General features: G+C 45.2%; 1 protein-coding gene across 1 annotated transcript in view; it reads left to right on the top strand.

Moving 5' to 3' along the window:
- The window catches only part of LOC119164647 (sodium- and chloride-dependent glycine transporter 1), an 87,185-nt gene that overhangs the window by 21,510 nt on the left and 49,363 nt on the right, over positions 1 to 16,312 (top strand). The window contains exons 4-6 of the mRNA XM_075874526.1: positions 3,000 to 3,178; positions 4,090 to 4,219; positions 4,370 to 4,504. Of these exons, the coding sequence (XP_075730641.1) occupies positions 3,000 to 3,178; positions 4,090 to 4,219; positions 4,370 to 4,504 (444 nt within the window). The remainder of the gene's footprint in view (positions 1 to 2,999; positions 3,179 to 4,089; positions 4,220 to 4,369; positions 4,505 to 16,312) is intronic.

Raw genomic sequence — 16,312 nt, 5'->3', positions numbered from 1 at the left:
ATGTATTATCATCATCATCATCATTAGTGCTTCGCATATCATCAATTTCCACTGTACGTGGGATCTGTTCATTTTTTTACTAGCAGACACTGCCTGCGGCAGCCTTGCGCGGCGAGAGAGGGGGAGTAGAGCGACATTCTTGCGGTTGTCTTCTCCTGGGCCGGCACGAGACGCGAGCATGCGCAGTGAGGTGTAGACGGCGCCACCGCCGACGCCGAAGCGCGGCATCGTGCGACTGAGAAATGCTCCACATTTAAAATTCACGGACATTTCGTAAATTCTAAATCGTCTTTAGCGAAGACCTGTACCCATTGTGACGGGCCGGTCAGATAAGTACGCAATGCGCGCGTCTTTTTTCCTGCATGATTGGACCCGCTGGGCCAGAGCTTCTTCTAGAAAGATGCCTGGGACGTGAGCCGAATAGCTGGTTGTCGGGCCCTCACCTGTTCGCTCTTCCTCCGCTGCCCCAAACAGTGTCGGCTGTGAGCGCTCGCTGCGGCGGCCCTTTCAAACATCGCGGGCTCTTAGATTAAAGCAGTGTCTCCTGCCGTCTCAGAGGCAACACAGTCATGCCCCTGTGATGGCGTCCCTTCCTAATCCAGCAGAGGTAGTGTGTTTAGAGTAGTATGGGCTGCAAGCGCTCCTCACGGAGAAAGCACTGAAACACAAGGGACCTCCCGTTCCCATAAGGAAGCATGTGACGTCGCAGCATCTTTCTAGAAGAGGCATTGGCTGGGCACAGAGAGGCTACGCAAGCAAAATGCGAACACTGTAGAATCCGACGCTACCGGCGTCCGTTGGCACACCTTGGTGGCTCCATGGCACTACGACAAGTCGCCGACGGACAAACAGACAGATGGATGCACGTGAGCAGGAGACATTGAAGGCTTTCCTTGAAAAACTGCTGCAGTAAGTGGTGCAGAGGACCACATTCGCACCAAATTCATGTCGATGGTCATGAATGGGATACGTGGGTGAAGCAAGACGGAGGCCAGCGGGACGTGGAACGCCTGCTCACGTTCGCGACTCAAGCTACGAACATCTGCTTGGGGTGTTGCTGAATCGCAGTGTAGTAGTATATGAGTTAAAGCAGGCTTACGTTCCCGCGTCGCTCGGGAGCGCACGCATTCCGTTTCTCTCCTGACGATGCTTTTAATAAGTGGCTGTACCAGTGTTTGTGATGTCATATTTGTGCGTGATTCACGATACGGTGTGCTCAAGTGTAGCTTGAGAAGCTCAACTACCACAATAGTTGAATCTCGGCCATGGGCGTTAGTCGTCACGATGAAGTTGTGCCACGGCACTCAGCGTCAACGTGGGTGCATACCTGTCAAATGGTTTCACAGCTGCCAAATACCAATAAACTTTGTACAAACTTTCATAACTACACAATAAACATTACTTCTGTAAAGAGACATTTCTTTTTCATCTTATAAAGGTTTCTATAACAGAGAGATTTGCCATGTGTTTTCTTTTTCAATAGTTTACAACACTAAAGGAACGAGGGCAAAATACGAAGCAGGAGACGACACGAGCGCTGGCTGAGACCTACGGTTTAATTAAAGGAGCCGCACGAACCAATACAATACTAAAAGCCATTCACACCTTAACGGAGTGCCTGCGCAATTGCAGCAGAGTCATCAAAGTGATGTACACATGCGCGAATAAGTATATCATGCGGGTGCGGTCAGAAAACAAACAAAACAACTAAAGTACAAGGAAATAACTCTTCTCGCATTGATCAACCCCACTATCTTACATTTAAAAATCACAGCTACAAACAAATCGTACTTTGAATTTCTCCCTTTAGCGCTCTGAACTATCAAAAACTGTCATCAACAGGCCCAGGATTCTCTCCCTGTGCTACTGGTTACTTTCATATTCTACTTCTTGACTTAATCACGTTAATACTCTCGTAGACTGTACCACTTAGCATTGACTCTCACGGCAAGTGGAATACACAGGATATTTTTTAATATTTATATAACGACGTGATCATTCGCGGAACCGAAACACTTGTGGGACCAGGAAAGGCCGTAGGGATAGAAGCTGCGGAATTATTCTCACCACTTGAAGTCCTTCAACTCTCAGACGCATGTGCCAAACTACAAATACATGTTTCTGATTAGTAATATTTACGACCGTGACACGAAAGCAATATTACGCCGTGCATGAAGTTCAGCAGCAATACGCCTTATGATGTTTAGGAGTTGCGTTATACGATCAGCTAACGTCAAAGGGACCCAGGGGACTCCAATATTTCACGTGACATTTAGAAAAAATTCAGAAAACTCATTTGGTGCTAATCGATGGGCACATTAAAGGGATTTCTAGTTATTACGATTAGTGAATTTGTACCTAGCCATCAAAGTTGTTTCTACTATTTGCGTCAAATGAAACTTGAACAACGGCAAGCCTTCGTGATGGTATAGTGCGCGCCGTCCACTTATCGCCATAGACAAGCATCGATACATATTTGCAGAGCTGCCGAACTGGAGGCGTGCGACTGTGAATTGTGACAACTGAATGGCGCGCAAAACAACCGTCGCGAAGGCTGGCAGCTGTTCGGGTTTCATTTGACGCTGACAGTACATGCTTGGTAGGCTGAACTGTGACGAAGCCAATCTAATTTAGAGAATATTGTTATATGACAATCGCACTGAAGCAGTGAGAAAGCCGCCAAAGAAGGCGACACAGTGATGGTATGTTGGGCGTGCTTTCCTCCTCCATCTTGGCTTGCATTTTGGTGCTGTGTAAATATACTTTAAATGCGCATTGCTTCCCTGTATGCATTAACGTAACAATATTATCGGTGTGAAGGGCTTCTGAACATTTATTTACACAAATTGAACATTATTAGTGGCTCCTAACGCAGTCCATGCAAGCATCTCCAACCCACGGCAATACATTTTGCACATTCCGCTATAGCAGACACATGAACGTGATCGTTCATTTCGCGGCACTCACGCGCGTGTCTACGCGCACCCGATCGTTGACAGCCCCAACCGTGCCGGCAAGTGCACCGCGCCCTGGCACTGCGCGTCGAGGCGGCCGTGGAACGTGACCGGCGGCCGGGAATTCCCGTGGTGATTGGTGACCGCGTCGTGCTCGTGCCACGACACCAGTTCGCTCGCAACTGCACGGCCGCCACCGTCAGCGCCGTCGAGCACTTCCATCGGTGAGCGCAGTGCTGGCGACCTTCTTAAACAAAATTAACAACGTGAAATTACATTAATCCTAATTTAGAGTACTTTTTTTTCGTACCATGTTTGTACAAAATGACATAGCATATCGTTTGGTGTTCAACGAAAGGCAGTTAGCCTGATCTATCTATCTATCTATCGATTCTGCCACGCCTCTCGCCAAACGTTTAACGCAGAAAACGTGGTTTCGCAATGCCTGTCAGATCGGAGGCATCCCAAGCTTGCTGCAATACACCTTGCTTTGCACTGCCTGCGTGATCGCCCCACGTTTGTCTAAGCAACGATGTCATGTGATTGCGTAACCACGACGTCACTATTACGCCATGATGCAGTCACATGGTGGCGTCATTAGGAGATGATGATTTATGCATCTCTTGTGTTGATACAGCCGCGGGCTTTTGCCCCATAGGTACTTCAGCATAAATCAAACTGTAGTGCTCCACAACATGATGCTTCACAATCATATAGAGGCACGTGAAAGCTAGTAAAACTATGCTCTACCATGAACAGCGGTAGAATTGGTCACAGCATAGCAGACGAAGCAAAGCGGGTTTCATTCGCTTCGAGCAGTTGCACGATGGCCTGACCCTTGCTTCACGTTTAAAATTCTTTCCGGCACCCCTATGTCGTGCTAGTCGGACTATAATAATTATCAATAAGGATACATTGCGAGTGTGAAAAACATGTTATGCAAACGAGTGAAGAAATACTTAATATGGTGCGCAGAACGTCGTCTATGTGAACGTGAACTACCTTGCTCATGCATGCATATTCCGGGACATAGCTTGTAAAAAACTTCTCCAGACAGTTACAGTACGTTATCTTGGCTCACAAATTTTTCCTGCTTTGTCCTTTGCGCTTCCAACTTAGCGTGCCCTTTGTGCAGGGACTTTGTGCTTCGCTTGAGCAACCACCTCGACGCGTTGCACCTGAACACTGACGTGGCGCTGGCGTGCGCCGCCACCTGGGCAATCGCCTGTGTCGCTTCCTGCTCGCGCATTGGACGTATTAGTGCGGTAAGTGACGGCGTCTGCGCGTGCATTTTCCATGGAAAGGTGTACTACAAAAAGCGAAGTGAAACGAGCGACCGAAAACAGAGCCCCACGTGAATTACTTGCTACTTTTCGTGGATTCCTTAAAACTGGCGTACTCTTTCCAATACGCAGCTGATGTATGCCCTGGTGATCGTTCGCGTGTTCCTGGTGTGGTTCCTGTGCGCCAAGGTGGTCGGTGTGGGTTTCAAGGGCGACCTCTGGAAACAGCTATCCAGCTTCGACCCAGCCCAGCTGCTAGACTTAGAGGTCAGCCTTATCTTTATTTCTTACCCTCGAAAGCTTTATTCTAGATAGCACTGTCAGCTTAGGGAATCGTAGAAGGACTTAACGGAGTGAACCAAGAACGCCCATGAACGCACACCGCATACTGATAGATGGGGTACTACCCCCTGTTTGTGCATTTTGTGCTTCTTTTGTATAGCCACATATAGAAAGGAAGAAGTTCATGCAACATCCACTCAATCAGCTGCTTGGGTAAATGCACTGCGAGAGTGAAGGCTTTAAAGAGTGATCGCTTGCAGTAAAAGCCTAAAGCAGTGTTGCACGACAGTCATCTTTTCCTTGCGAGTCTCGAGGATTACAAGTTCCTGGTCTCGTAAGTCAGTGAAACTACGTCTTACCGCGAGTGTGAATGGACTTGCGGTACCAGTCAACACCAGTGTAGCGCGTCGATTTATAGGAATCATGTGTCTGGCATAGAATAACCACCTGTTAGTGAGCCGAAGTCACTCGGGAGCCAGGAGAAATTCAATGATTCCAACAGACTATTAAGTTAGGAGAATATACGGGAGAATCAAGTACGTCTTAGCTGCAATGAATTAACTATGACGTACTATCAGTGTCAAAGGAGACCCGAACAGTGCCTATAGCCTTGGCGATGGTATAGTGCGTGCCGTGCAGCTATTACGATTGACAGGCGTGCGCATTCTGATCGGCAGCTCTGTGCATATATGCATGTCAGTTCATCGTGATAAGCGGGTGGCGCACGCTTTATCATCATGAAGGCTTGTCGCCGTTCGGGATTTGAGGTGGGTTGCACTTGGACATTAGGTAACGTGCATGAAAAACATCTTTGCTGCAGGTAAGTGCAGAAACTAGGGCCGTCAGAAAACGCATCTCGTGCCATAGCAATTGAGATAACTGGCGGACGCATTCCAGTCAGCTTTATGCGTACTTATGCTTGTGTAATACTTGAAATTCGCCAAGCCGATGTGCACCTGTAATGAAATCAATTTATATTGAAGTTCCAGAGAAAGTGTCCGTGGTAGACACTGCTGCGCCAGTGGTTGTGGTGGCGTCATTTTCTACGCTACTGCAAGTTGTCTCGGCTGCAAACGCTTCCTGTGCAGTCTATCTATCTATCTATCTATCTATCTATCTATCTATCTATCTATCTATCTGTGTGTCTGTCTGTCCGTCTTTCTATCTATCTATCTATCTATCTATCTATCTATCTATCCAACTATCTAGCCGCCTACGACATTTAGCTCACCTGCCCGTTTCGATGACGGCATTGATACCAAACTTCGTATTATAACATGACTGTATGAAGAACATACTTGACTAGTCATAACATGAAAATTATGATATGTATATCATGAATGTCATGATTTACATTTCATGGCCTTGCAGCTCTTGCGGTGCTTTCGTTCACATTGCATGTTGCAAAACTGTTATGGTATGGCATGACTGCATGGCGAACACAAGCGATAGACATTAACATGAAAATCATGGCATGTGTGTCATGTAACAACATGACTAAATGCCATGGTCATGAGGCGCTGGCGGCTGTTTCGCTAGCTTCACTTATACCAAATTTGGCTATACGGGACGTGAATGGATGACGGTATGATACTGGTGCAAATATGATACACATGAGATGCGTGTAATGTAACAACATGGCTGCAGGCTGCGCTCATGATGCGCTCACGGCCGTTTCGCTAGCTCCACATGTACCAAACTTGGTATTACGTGACGCGAACGGACGACTTAGGTAAATGACACATCCAAACATGATAATCACAACGTGCCTGTCATGTAACAGGACTATGTGCCACACTAATGATGCGCTCTCAGCCATTTCGCTAGCTTCACATATACCAAATTTCGTATTACGTGACGCCAATGGATAACGAAGGTTTGTGACTGGAACAAACATGATAATCATGAGATGCGGGTCATGTAAGAACATGACTACATGCCACAGTCATGATGCTCCTGCGGCCGTTTCACTAGCTGCACATTTGCCAAATTCGGTATTACGGGACGTGAACGGATGACCATATGTACCAAACTCTGTATTACGTGACGCGAACGGACGACATAGGTAAATGACACATCCAAATATGATAATCACTACATGCTGTCATCTAACATGATTACAAGCCACACCGTTTATGTGGTCGTGGCCATTTCGCTAGCTTCACATATGCCAAAAATTGGTATTACCTGACGCCAATGGATGACGAAGGTATGAGACTGGTGCAAACATGATAATCACGAGATGCGTGTCATGTGAAAACATGAATAGATGCCACAGTCAAGGCGCCAATACATTTCGATGTGACGCGGTGCGCGTGCTCGCCGGCGTTCATTTCATCGCGTCACGGCGGTGTTGTCACGCCAGGCGCCGGTCATGCCATATAGTCACAGGTGATGCCCCGCCGTGGTGGTCTAGTGGCTAAGGTACTCGGCTGCTGACTCGCAGGCCGCGGGATTGAATCCCGGCTGTGGTGGCTGCATCAATGGAGGTTCAATATATCAATATATATATTCATACATACATCATATTCATACATCATTCATACATCAAGGTTCATACATCAATATATATATGGTGGTTTTGGGGCGTTAGACCCCACATATTATCATCATTACTCGCAGGCGCGCGCCATGCTGCGTTGCTTTGACACATGCGCGTCTCAGCGCATCCGGCATCCCTCTGCCACGTAAAGAAGGAGACGCAGTGTTGTCTGGATAACGCATCGGCGCGAAATGCCGCATGTCGCATTTCGCGCAGGTTGCCTTCGGACCGCGCCTACGGGCGCTGGTCACGACTCGCGTCTGACTACAGAGTGTTCGTGCTGTGCTAACGTTGCGTCGCTGTGGCCAGCATTGGAATATATCGCTACATTGGAGTATATCAGGCATTTCTTGATATGCTTGCGGCCATTTTGCTAGCTTCACATATGCCGAATTTGGTGTTACGTGACGTCCATGGATGACAAAGTTTATGACTGCTGCAGACATGATAACCTAACAAGCATGTCAGGATTATCAAGATGACAAGATACCACGCTCATAGCATGCTCGCGGCTGTTTCGCCAGCTCCACATATACTAAATTTGGCATCACGTGACGTGAATAAATGACGAAGGTAAGCAACACATTGAAGCATGATAATCATGACACGGAAGTCCTGTATGGCATCATCTACCTCCACGTTGTATCGTTGTGCTCATTTCAAAGTGACGTGTCAACTTTTCTCATTCGTGATTCGTATATCATCATTTCCCAGTGTACGTGGGATCTGGCAATTTTTTCTTCATTCAACTACCAGGAGCCTTCCACATGGCAAAGCGATGGTCGTCCCGGCCATCTAGTAAAGAAGGCATTGGTGTAAGAAATGTGCCCTCGATCAGTCTCCTCTCTCTCCTTCATCTAGACCTAGGGGAGCGCATGCTGAGCGTGACAGACATCGGGACGCTAAGTGAAAGAGAACATCGAGTCATTTCTCACTGACATGAGCAGGATGTGTCATATTTGAACACGGTGTTCGAACTCGCGCACGGTGAGCAGCCATCTGTAGCTGAACAAAAAAGTCTTTTACCATAGAGTTTCATACAATAATACCTAAATAGGAATCTGGCGCTGCGATTGTGTACCCTCATTGGAAATATGGGAAGTACTGGCTTTGGATTGGGTAGAGTTAGCTGGCGAACTGTCTACAGACGTTTTTCTCTACAGTTTCAGTTTCGTTCTTCGCACAGCGCGGGTAGTGGGGTGCGGTAAAAAGCACTGAAGCAGGGCCTTTTTTGTTCAAAGAGGCTCAATACCACTAGGTCTGAAGCGTTCTGCGACGCTGGAGCTCTAACAGCCGTATTTCACATTTTAAACGAAGCGTCGTCCACTCACCGCTGCGCTTACATGTAGCGTCTCATGCCAGTGCAGGATATTGCATCAAGTTCGTATATTTTCATGAGCGCGTCCTGCATAAGCTCGTTTTAAGTGGACTGTAGAACGATGACGAAGCTAATTAGATGCACCGTCATGCTCCACTGACTCGACTTCACAACAGAACCAAAAATGCGTAGGGAGCAGACCGCTTGAACAGACGCACATAGCATCGCAAAAGACAAAACCTTAAGCGTTTCTCACCTAATACTGTACTATTATTTCCATGAATAGATGATTCGTACTTTCGAGAGAAAAAAATGGCAGCATATCCATGGAGTGAATGATAGAGAGTGGGGCGAAGCATCCGTCTGTCCATTCGTTCTTGCTTCCGTCCGTCCAAGCGTGCGTCTGTGTGGACACCCGTGCGTCCATCCGTCCGTCTGTGCGTGCGTCTACTCGTGTGTCCGCACGACCATGTGTGCGTCCGTCCCTGCGTTCGTCCATGCATCCGCTCCTGCGTCCGTCCATGCGTCCATCCGTCCATGCAGCCATCCAAGCGTCCGTTGATGCATCTGTCTGTGTGTCCGTTCGTCCACCTATTCAACACTGCAAGTACCATCGCATATTCCTCGTATAGAAGCACCTCCATCCAGCGGACATTCCAAGGATTGAACGGGAGGAGGCACACGCACACTTTCTTACGGCTTGCGCTTTGTGTCTACTTCCCACCTTTAACCACCTCGAGTTCATGGTATATATTAGTTCACTGTATTCATGACACTGCGGCCCAACGCTCGCTAAACCTTTCTAAAAACAAGGAGGTTACGTCCAGCGAGTATAACGTACCAACCCTTTCTTGTCAGATAGCGCGCAATGTACATGCCAATGGCTCCTAAAGGGGAATGAGAGACAGGAGAATTCGGCTTTTAGTTAACGTGCTCGCTACGAACTTTTTATTGTTCAACAACGTACGGAAAAAATCTCCCCCCGGCACCACCTTGGAGGTCAAAATGTAAGACTGGTTACACACTACTACTACGATTACGGGGGACGAACGGGTGCCACTTTAAGGATCTTCGCCCCTAAAAAGCGAAATTATGTGTATCTTCAGACAGGCGAGAACGACACCCCTTGTCACCGTTCTTGCGCGAAGTTGTGTTCTCATACCATTTCTTAAGGGCGAGGTTTTCGATAGATTACCTAACTAATGTGAAAAGAAAGCGCCTTATGAAAGACCTAATACAGAATGTTTTTCCTGTGCCTCTGTAGCGTTCAACGTATGAAAAATAATATGGTCATGACGTACTAAAGCGAATGAAAAACATGTGTATACCACCCGATGTGAAAACCTTCTTTTTTAAACTTCATACGGGAACCTTGCCAGTAAAAACGTGGCTTGAAGAGAGAGGGATGTATGTACCATGGGGAAGCAGCTGTCTCCTGTGTAATAAACCTGAGACCATTGAACATGTGTTTATTGATTGTAAGAATGCTACTTTCTTTTGGGACATTTCACAGAGGACTTTGAAAAAAGATTTACCTCTTACTCCATATGGAATTCGTTTTTTGCCTTATGATAGTTCTGTGAAAAATTTGAATGTTATCTTTTTACTTGGTCTTCATTCGGTTTGGCATTGTACGCTATCGTACAGACACTGTGATGTGAGAGTTCTATCCGTTAATGAGTGTTTCGTGGAAGCTGTTATATAAGTGCGAGATGTGTCTAAGACTACCGACTGTGTTGAAGATGTAATATTTTTGTTTGACGCGTTATCACGCATGAAACACGTGTGATAGTGATTGTCATATTAGCTTGACCTGTAGTCAACAAGGCAATAAAGAAAAAAAGAACGGGTGCCGCTTTAAGGAGCTTTGCCTATAAAACAAGCAGGTTTGTTTTCAAGCGCTGTAAACAGTAATTAAATCTTGAAGGCAAATCTAGAATGCAATTGCAGACCAAGGCATACACTCGTGGTTGAATTTGCCCAGGTTTCACTTTCCTGCCTCGTCACAAAAACTTTTAGCAATTAAGTTTGCATACACCCAAACAAAGCAAGTTTCAATTAAATACAAGTTCTTGTCACTTTGTTTTACACTCGGAAAAGAAGCGTCGTGAATCTCAAGAATGTAATCCATCGAAAGCGGATCCGAAGCATGCACTTCCTATAATTCTCATGCGGGTACAAACGCCGCTGAAGGAGCCCGCGTAGACACTAGCACCACGTACGACTCTAGGTATTATTGTAAGAAACTGTATGTCTTTTACTATCTGTAGAAGGGCTAGATCAGCCATTTCAGAGGGTAAAACTTCGTATGCCTCCTATTCGTATGGGCAGACTATGAAGCACTTGGTATGCTTGAAAACTACAAGTCGCAGGTATACAAATGGTTGCGCGTCTAACACGCAGCAAGGGCCCTCGAGAACTATATGGGAGCATTTTCCTTTCAAAGTGCTTGTGACCCCTAAATGAGCCCGAAATTCACAGGGTCTCTTTCACAGTCGCCGAAGACGACTCGAAGAATAAAGCCTTCCTCTTTTTATTCTGTGTCAAGGCACGCTCTAAGCCGCAAAGCGGTCTGTGGTTCGTCCTTTTGGGGGGCAACTGCGTTGCCACAACCATTACACCCCAAACGATGAACGATTCGTCCTTTCGGAAGTAACTGTCAGGGGCGACCTGTTTAGTTTTTTGGTAGTTTTGAAGAACGAAATGTCAGGGACTAAAACTTACCACTTTACGGGAGGAAGTGACTGCGTAGGGACGAACTGTTAGTCCTGTTGGTTTCTTGCCTGAAAAAAGAAAGTATTCAATTTCTGGTTGAATTACTGAGAAAGTCGAGATTCACGAACATATTTGACGAAGTATACAATCAATAGACAAGAGGTAAATTCAGAATTAAGGTAGAAAAATTCACTACAAATACAAAGGACTCGAACTTAAGACCGTTGTATCGACAGTCGCGTACGCTAACCGCTTTACCACACCGCCAGTTCATGGTGGAGTGAAAATTACCGGGAGATATGTATGCCGCTTCTGGACACTGCGCATACTGCCATGTTGCGCAAAGTAGAAAGATTCTTTATATTGGACTTGAGTCTTCAGGGTATGGCAGGCAACCATTCGATAATGATGTTCGGAGAAATGTAAAATGCGTTGAATAGGCATTTCTGTGTGCGTGGTTTCTGGTGCATGTGTGTGCTTGATGAGTGTATGTATGTATACATGTTTCCATATACATTGCCGTCACTTTGTCAAGCTTGCTTGCTTCTCAGAGCACAGAGCTTGGTTGGTAATGTTGTTCAGCGAAAATATCTGTTAAATGACAAAGAAAAAAACTGTCTAAGAAAAAGCCAAATTTATTCAGCGAATCGAGTCAATTCTGCACCATTGTACCACACATCAATTGAGCAACTTTTATGAGTAAAAAAATACAATTGCTTCCCTGCACTCTAGAAGATAAAATAACAGATACGATCTTTTATTGTGATGGATGCCGTCCAGCCTATTTCAGGAAGTGTACCCGGACCTCCGACAGCTAATGAGAGCGTGTTTGTAGCTGCAAGATGTTGACTTTGGCCGGAAGCCGCAACGCTTTCGGTCATCGATTTCCTGAAAAAATGATTTCAGAAGTATTCATTAATTGCGACCGAAGTATTCGTGCATTGCCCCGCCGTGGTGGTCTAGTGGCTAAGGTACTCGCCTGCTGACCCGAAAGTCGCGGGTTCAAACCCCGGCTGCAGCGGCTGCATTTCCGATCGGGGCGGAAATGTTGTAGGCCCATGTGCTTATATTTGGGCGCACGTTAAAGTACCCCAGGTGGTCGAAATCTCCGGAGTCCTCCACTACAGCGTCTCTCATAATCATATGGTGGCTATGGGACGTTAAACCCCACAAATCATCATCATTATTCGTGCACTTGTTGTTAAGTCTAATCGCGTAAAAATGAGAGGAAAACTGCTTTGTCACAGAACCCGTCAGAATGCAATCGAGCAGTTCAAAACGTGTTATAAATTTCAAGAAGCCCGTTCTCGAGTTTAACGCTTCAAGCTTTCACTGCGATACGCTTGTGGGCCCACTTATTTATCAATGGAGCTCGCGCTTCATTTTAGAGATATGATAATAAAACACGCCTAGCATCGCTACAAATCAGTGAGATTGCCTATGTGGTCACCAACGTCCTGTGTCAGCGGTGCCAAGCCAAGCTAGACATGCAATCTTAACAGCTGAGCATTTTAAATTACTTGCTTATCTTGCAAAAGATGACATTGTGCGGAGTATAGGTGAATTTTTTAAAGCCGTGAAAAGCTCGGATGAACAATGTTTACTTGTGCTGCACTGAAAGCTACACAGTTTTCGAACAGCTGTATTTGCCACAGCTAATGTTGAGCTCTCATCTAGGCTACCACGTTTCGATGGCCCAGCCATAACATTTGTAATTATATATAGCAGACGCGGCAGCACTCGCTACACAGAGTATAGCACGAGCTTATCAACCATGCGGACTTTGTTCGCGAAGAACGTGAGTGTTAAACAAGTGGTGCTCCTTACATATCAACAACACAGAGGAAAAAATTTGCGGAGTGATGACAGCCTTGTTTACACTCACCTCTCAGGCAATATCGCAGTTGGCGCGAAGCATTTCGACAGCGTATCACCTCATCCTAGTAGCGGCATACGTTTACCACAGTGCAGAAATGATTCAGTGCACCACAACAGACGGCAATGGCAATCACGTAGTGCTAACACTTCCACAACACACCGCTACAACAACGAGAAATTAGCTTGACAAAGAAACCACGCCACGCATTCATACAGCTTGAGCGCGAGTGTTCTCTCTTTCTTTCTTTTTTAAATGCAAAGCGTTTCTTGGCGAGCATCGGCGACATTGGGCGTATCTATCTATCTATCTATCTATCTATCTATCTATCTATCTATCTATATATATATATATATATATATATATCGTGCGTCATCTGCTAAGCCAGTTACCATGGGCGTCCCTCAAGGTTCAATCTTAGGCCCTCTTCTATTCCTACTTTTTATTAACGACCTACCTAGTTCCCTTAATCATACTAACTGTCTTCTTTACGCCAATGACACTACTATTTTTACATCCCAGAAAACAACTGCTGAACTTGAAAGTAGCTTAAACTCCGATCTCTGTAATATTTATCAATGGTGTGTTAACAATCATCTTTATATGAATCCCTCTAAAACTACATTTGTGGTGTTTTCATCCGCACAGAACACATTTCCCTCACCAGTTTCCGTATCTCTTAACAACCATATTATTTCCGTATCGGATCATGTGAAGTTCTTAGGCGTAATACTAGACAAGCATTTGAAATATAACTATCATGTACTCTCAATATTAAAAAAAGCTTCTTTTGGCACTCATGTTCTCATTAAAGCCCGCCCTTATTTTCAGTCACGCATTATTTTATCATTATACTATGCATATATTCATAGCCATCTTTCCTATTGCATTTCATCCTGGGGTAATACATATGCCAGTCACCTGGAGCCCCTTCTACACCTTCAGAAACGGGCACTACGTCTGATCGCCTTCGCTCCATTTCAATCGCCTTCTACGCCACTCTTTATTTATTTTTCCGTGCTTTCAATTAATCTTTTGTTCACTCTAAAGTTAGCTATATTGATGTACCGCCTCATTTATCATGGTCTATGTGTTTCAGGGCTATCCACACAACATCTTGTCAATACTAATAACACCAGGTTTTCAGCCTGTCACAATTTCCTTCTCCCTAAAGTGCGTAGCAATTATGGAAAACTAACTCTTAAATTTACAGGTGTATCCGTATGGAACAACATACCACTTGAAATAAAGTTATGTCCCACATTCTATTCGTTTCGCAAAATGTTTAAAGAGTACCTAATCACAAAACGTGTTTTCTAAACTCTGCCGTCGTGCCTTACTCCTAATTTTAGTATTCCTTTTACTCACTATACCACTTGCTGTTGCACAGAACTTTTCTTGCCTCGTTATTATAAAATTTTAACCATTCTTTGTTTAATTCGTACAAAGTGTTTTTCACTGCTTGCTGCATTGTTATCGCAATTTACTTATTCTCTAACGGAAGTCCCCCCGACAGTTTTCTAACTTCGGGACTTCCTCTGTACTGTAGAATTTTATTCATGTAATGTATGCATTCCTGAAATAAAGTTTGATTGATATATATATATATATATATATATATATATATATATATATATATATATATATATATATATATATATATATATATATATGTCTATTTGTCTCTCTATCTATATCTCTATCTATCTATCTATCTATCTATCTATCTATCTATCTACGACCATTAGCTCCCCTGGCCCTTCCGATAATGGTATCGATACCAAACATGGCATGCCATAATGTGACTGTATGAAAAACATATTTGGCTAGTCGTAACATGAACATCATGACATGTATGTCACGAATATCATTATCTACATTTCATGATCCTGCAGCTTTTGCGGTGGTTTCGTTCACATGGCATGTTGCAGAACTGGTATGGTATAACATGATTGCATGGCGAACACAATCGACCGACTCTAACATGAAAATATTGACATGCACGTCATGTAACATCATGACTGCATGCCCAAATCATGATGCGCTGGCGGCCGTTTCGCTAGCTTCACTTGTACCCAATTTGGTATTACGGGGCGTGAATAGATGACGAAGGTATGATGCTGGTGCAAACATGATAATCATGAGATGCGTGTCATGTAACAGCATGGCTACATGCTGCGCTCATGATGCGCTCGCGGCTATTTCGCTCGCTTCACACAAGCCAAATTTGGTATTACGCGATGTCAATGGATGATCAAGGTATGTGACAGGTGCAAACATGACAATCACGAGATGCATGTCATGTGAGAACACGACTAAATGCCACAGTAAAGGCACCAATACATTTCGACGTGATGCGGTGCACCTGCTCACCAGGGTCCATTTCGACAGGTCACGTCGGCGTTGCCACGCCAGGCACCGGTCCAGCCATGTACTCGCAGGCGCGCGCCGTGGTGAATTGCCCTGACGCATGCACATTTCAGCGCGTCCGGCGTCCTTTCGTCGCGAAAAGAGGGAGACGCAGTGTTGTCTAGAGTCCCTCTACTTCGTACAGGGGCTTTAGTGTTGTCTGGGTTACGCAACGGCGCGAAATGCAGCATGTCGCATTTCGCGCCTGTTGGGGGTTGACGGACGCTGGTCGCGCCTGTCGTCAGTCTATAGAGTGCTCGCGTTTTGCTAACGTAGCGTCGCTGTGCCCAGCATGCGCGTGCGTAAATGCTACATTGGAGTATATTGAGCCCTTAATGTTGTGCTCGCGGCCGTTTTGCTAGCTACACATATACCGATTTTGGTGTTATGTGACATCAACAGATGACGAAATATAGGACTGGTGCAAACACAATCCTGGCCCACATGTCATGTTAGAACATTGCAACATAGCACGCTCATAGTGTGCTCGCGGGCGTTTCGCTAGCTACACACATACTAAATTTGGTATCACGTGACGTGAATAGATGACGAAGGTAAATGACATTTAATTATGACACGGAAGTCGTGTACTGCATCATAGACCTCCTCCTCGTAATTTTGTGCTGTATTCAAAGTGACATATCAACCTTTCTATATCGTGCTTCGCATATTATCGATTTCCAGTGTACGTGGGGTCTGCCAATGTCTTGAGGAGACACATTTGGTAATATTTTTGCTATATAAACAATATTACTTTGCTTCTAACGTAGTTATCATAGTTGTGACGACCATATACAATAAATTGAACTCCTAACAGCTCCTTTCTTTAGACAACTATTTGCATATTTGCACGCATGCTGACCATTACTTCGAGGCGGCCGCTGTTCTCGCAAGTTTCATTGGCGTAGCGTAAACGTTCGTCCTCATGGACTA

The sequence above is a fragment of the Rhipicephalus microplus genome, chromosome 9 (genome assembly GCF_043290135.1).
Source record: "Rhipicephalus microplus isolate Deutch F79 chromosome 9, USDA_Rmic, whole genome shotgun sequence".
NCBI lineage: Eukaryota > Metazoa > Arthropoda > Arachnida > Ixodida > Ixodidae > Rhipicephalus > Rhipicephalus microplus.
The sequence above is the reverse complement of the archived record's forward strand: the minus strand, read 5'-3'. Positions and strand labels throughout refer to the sequence as shown.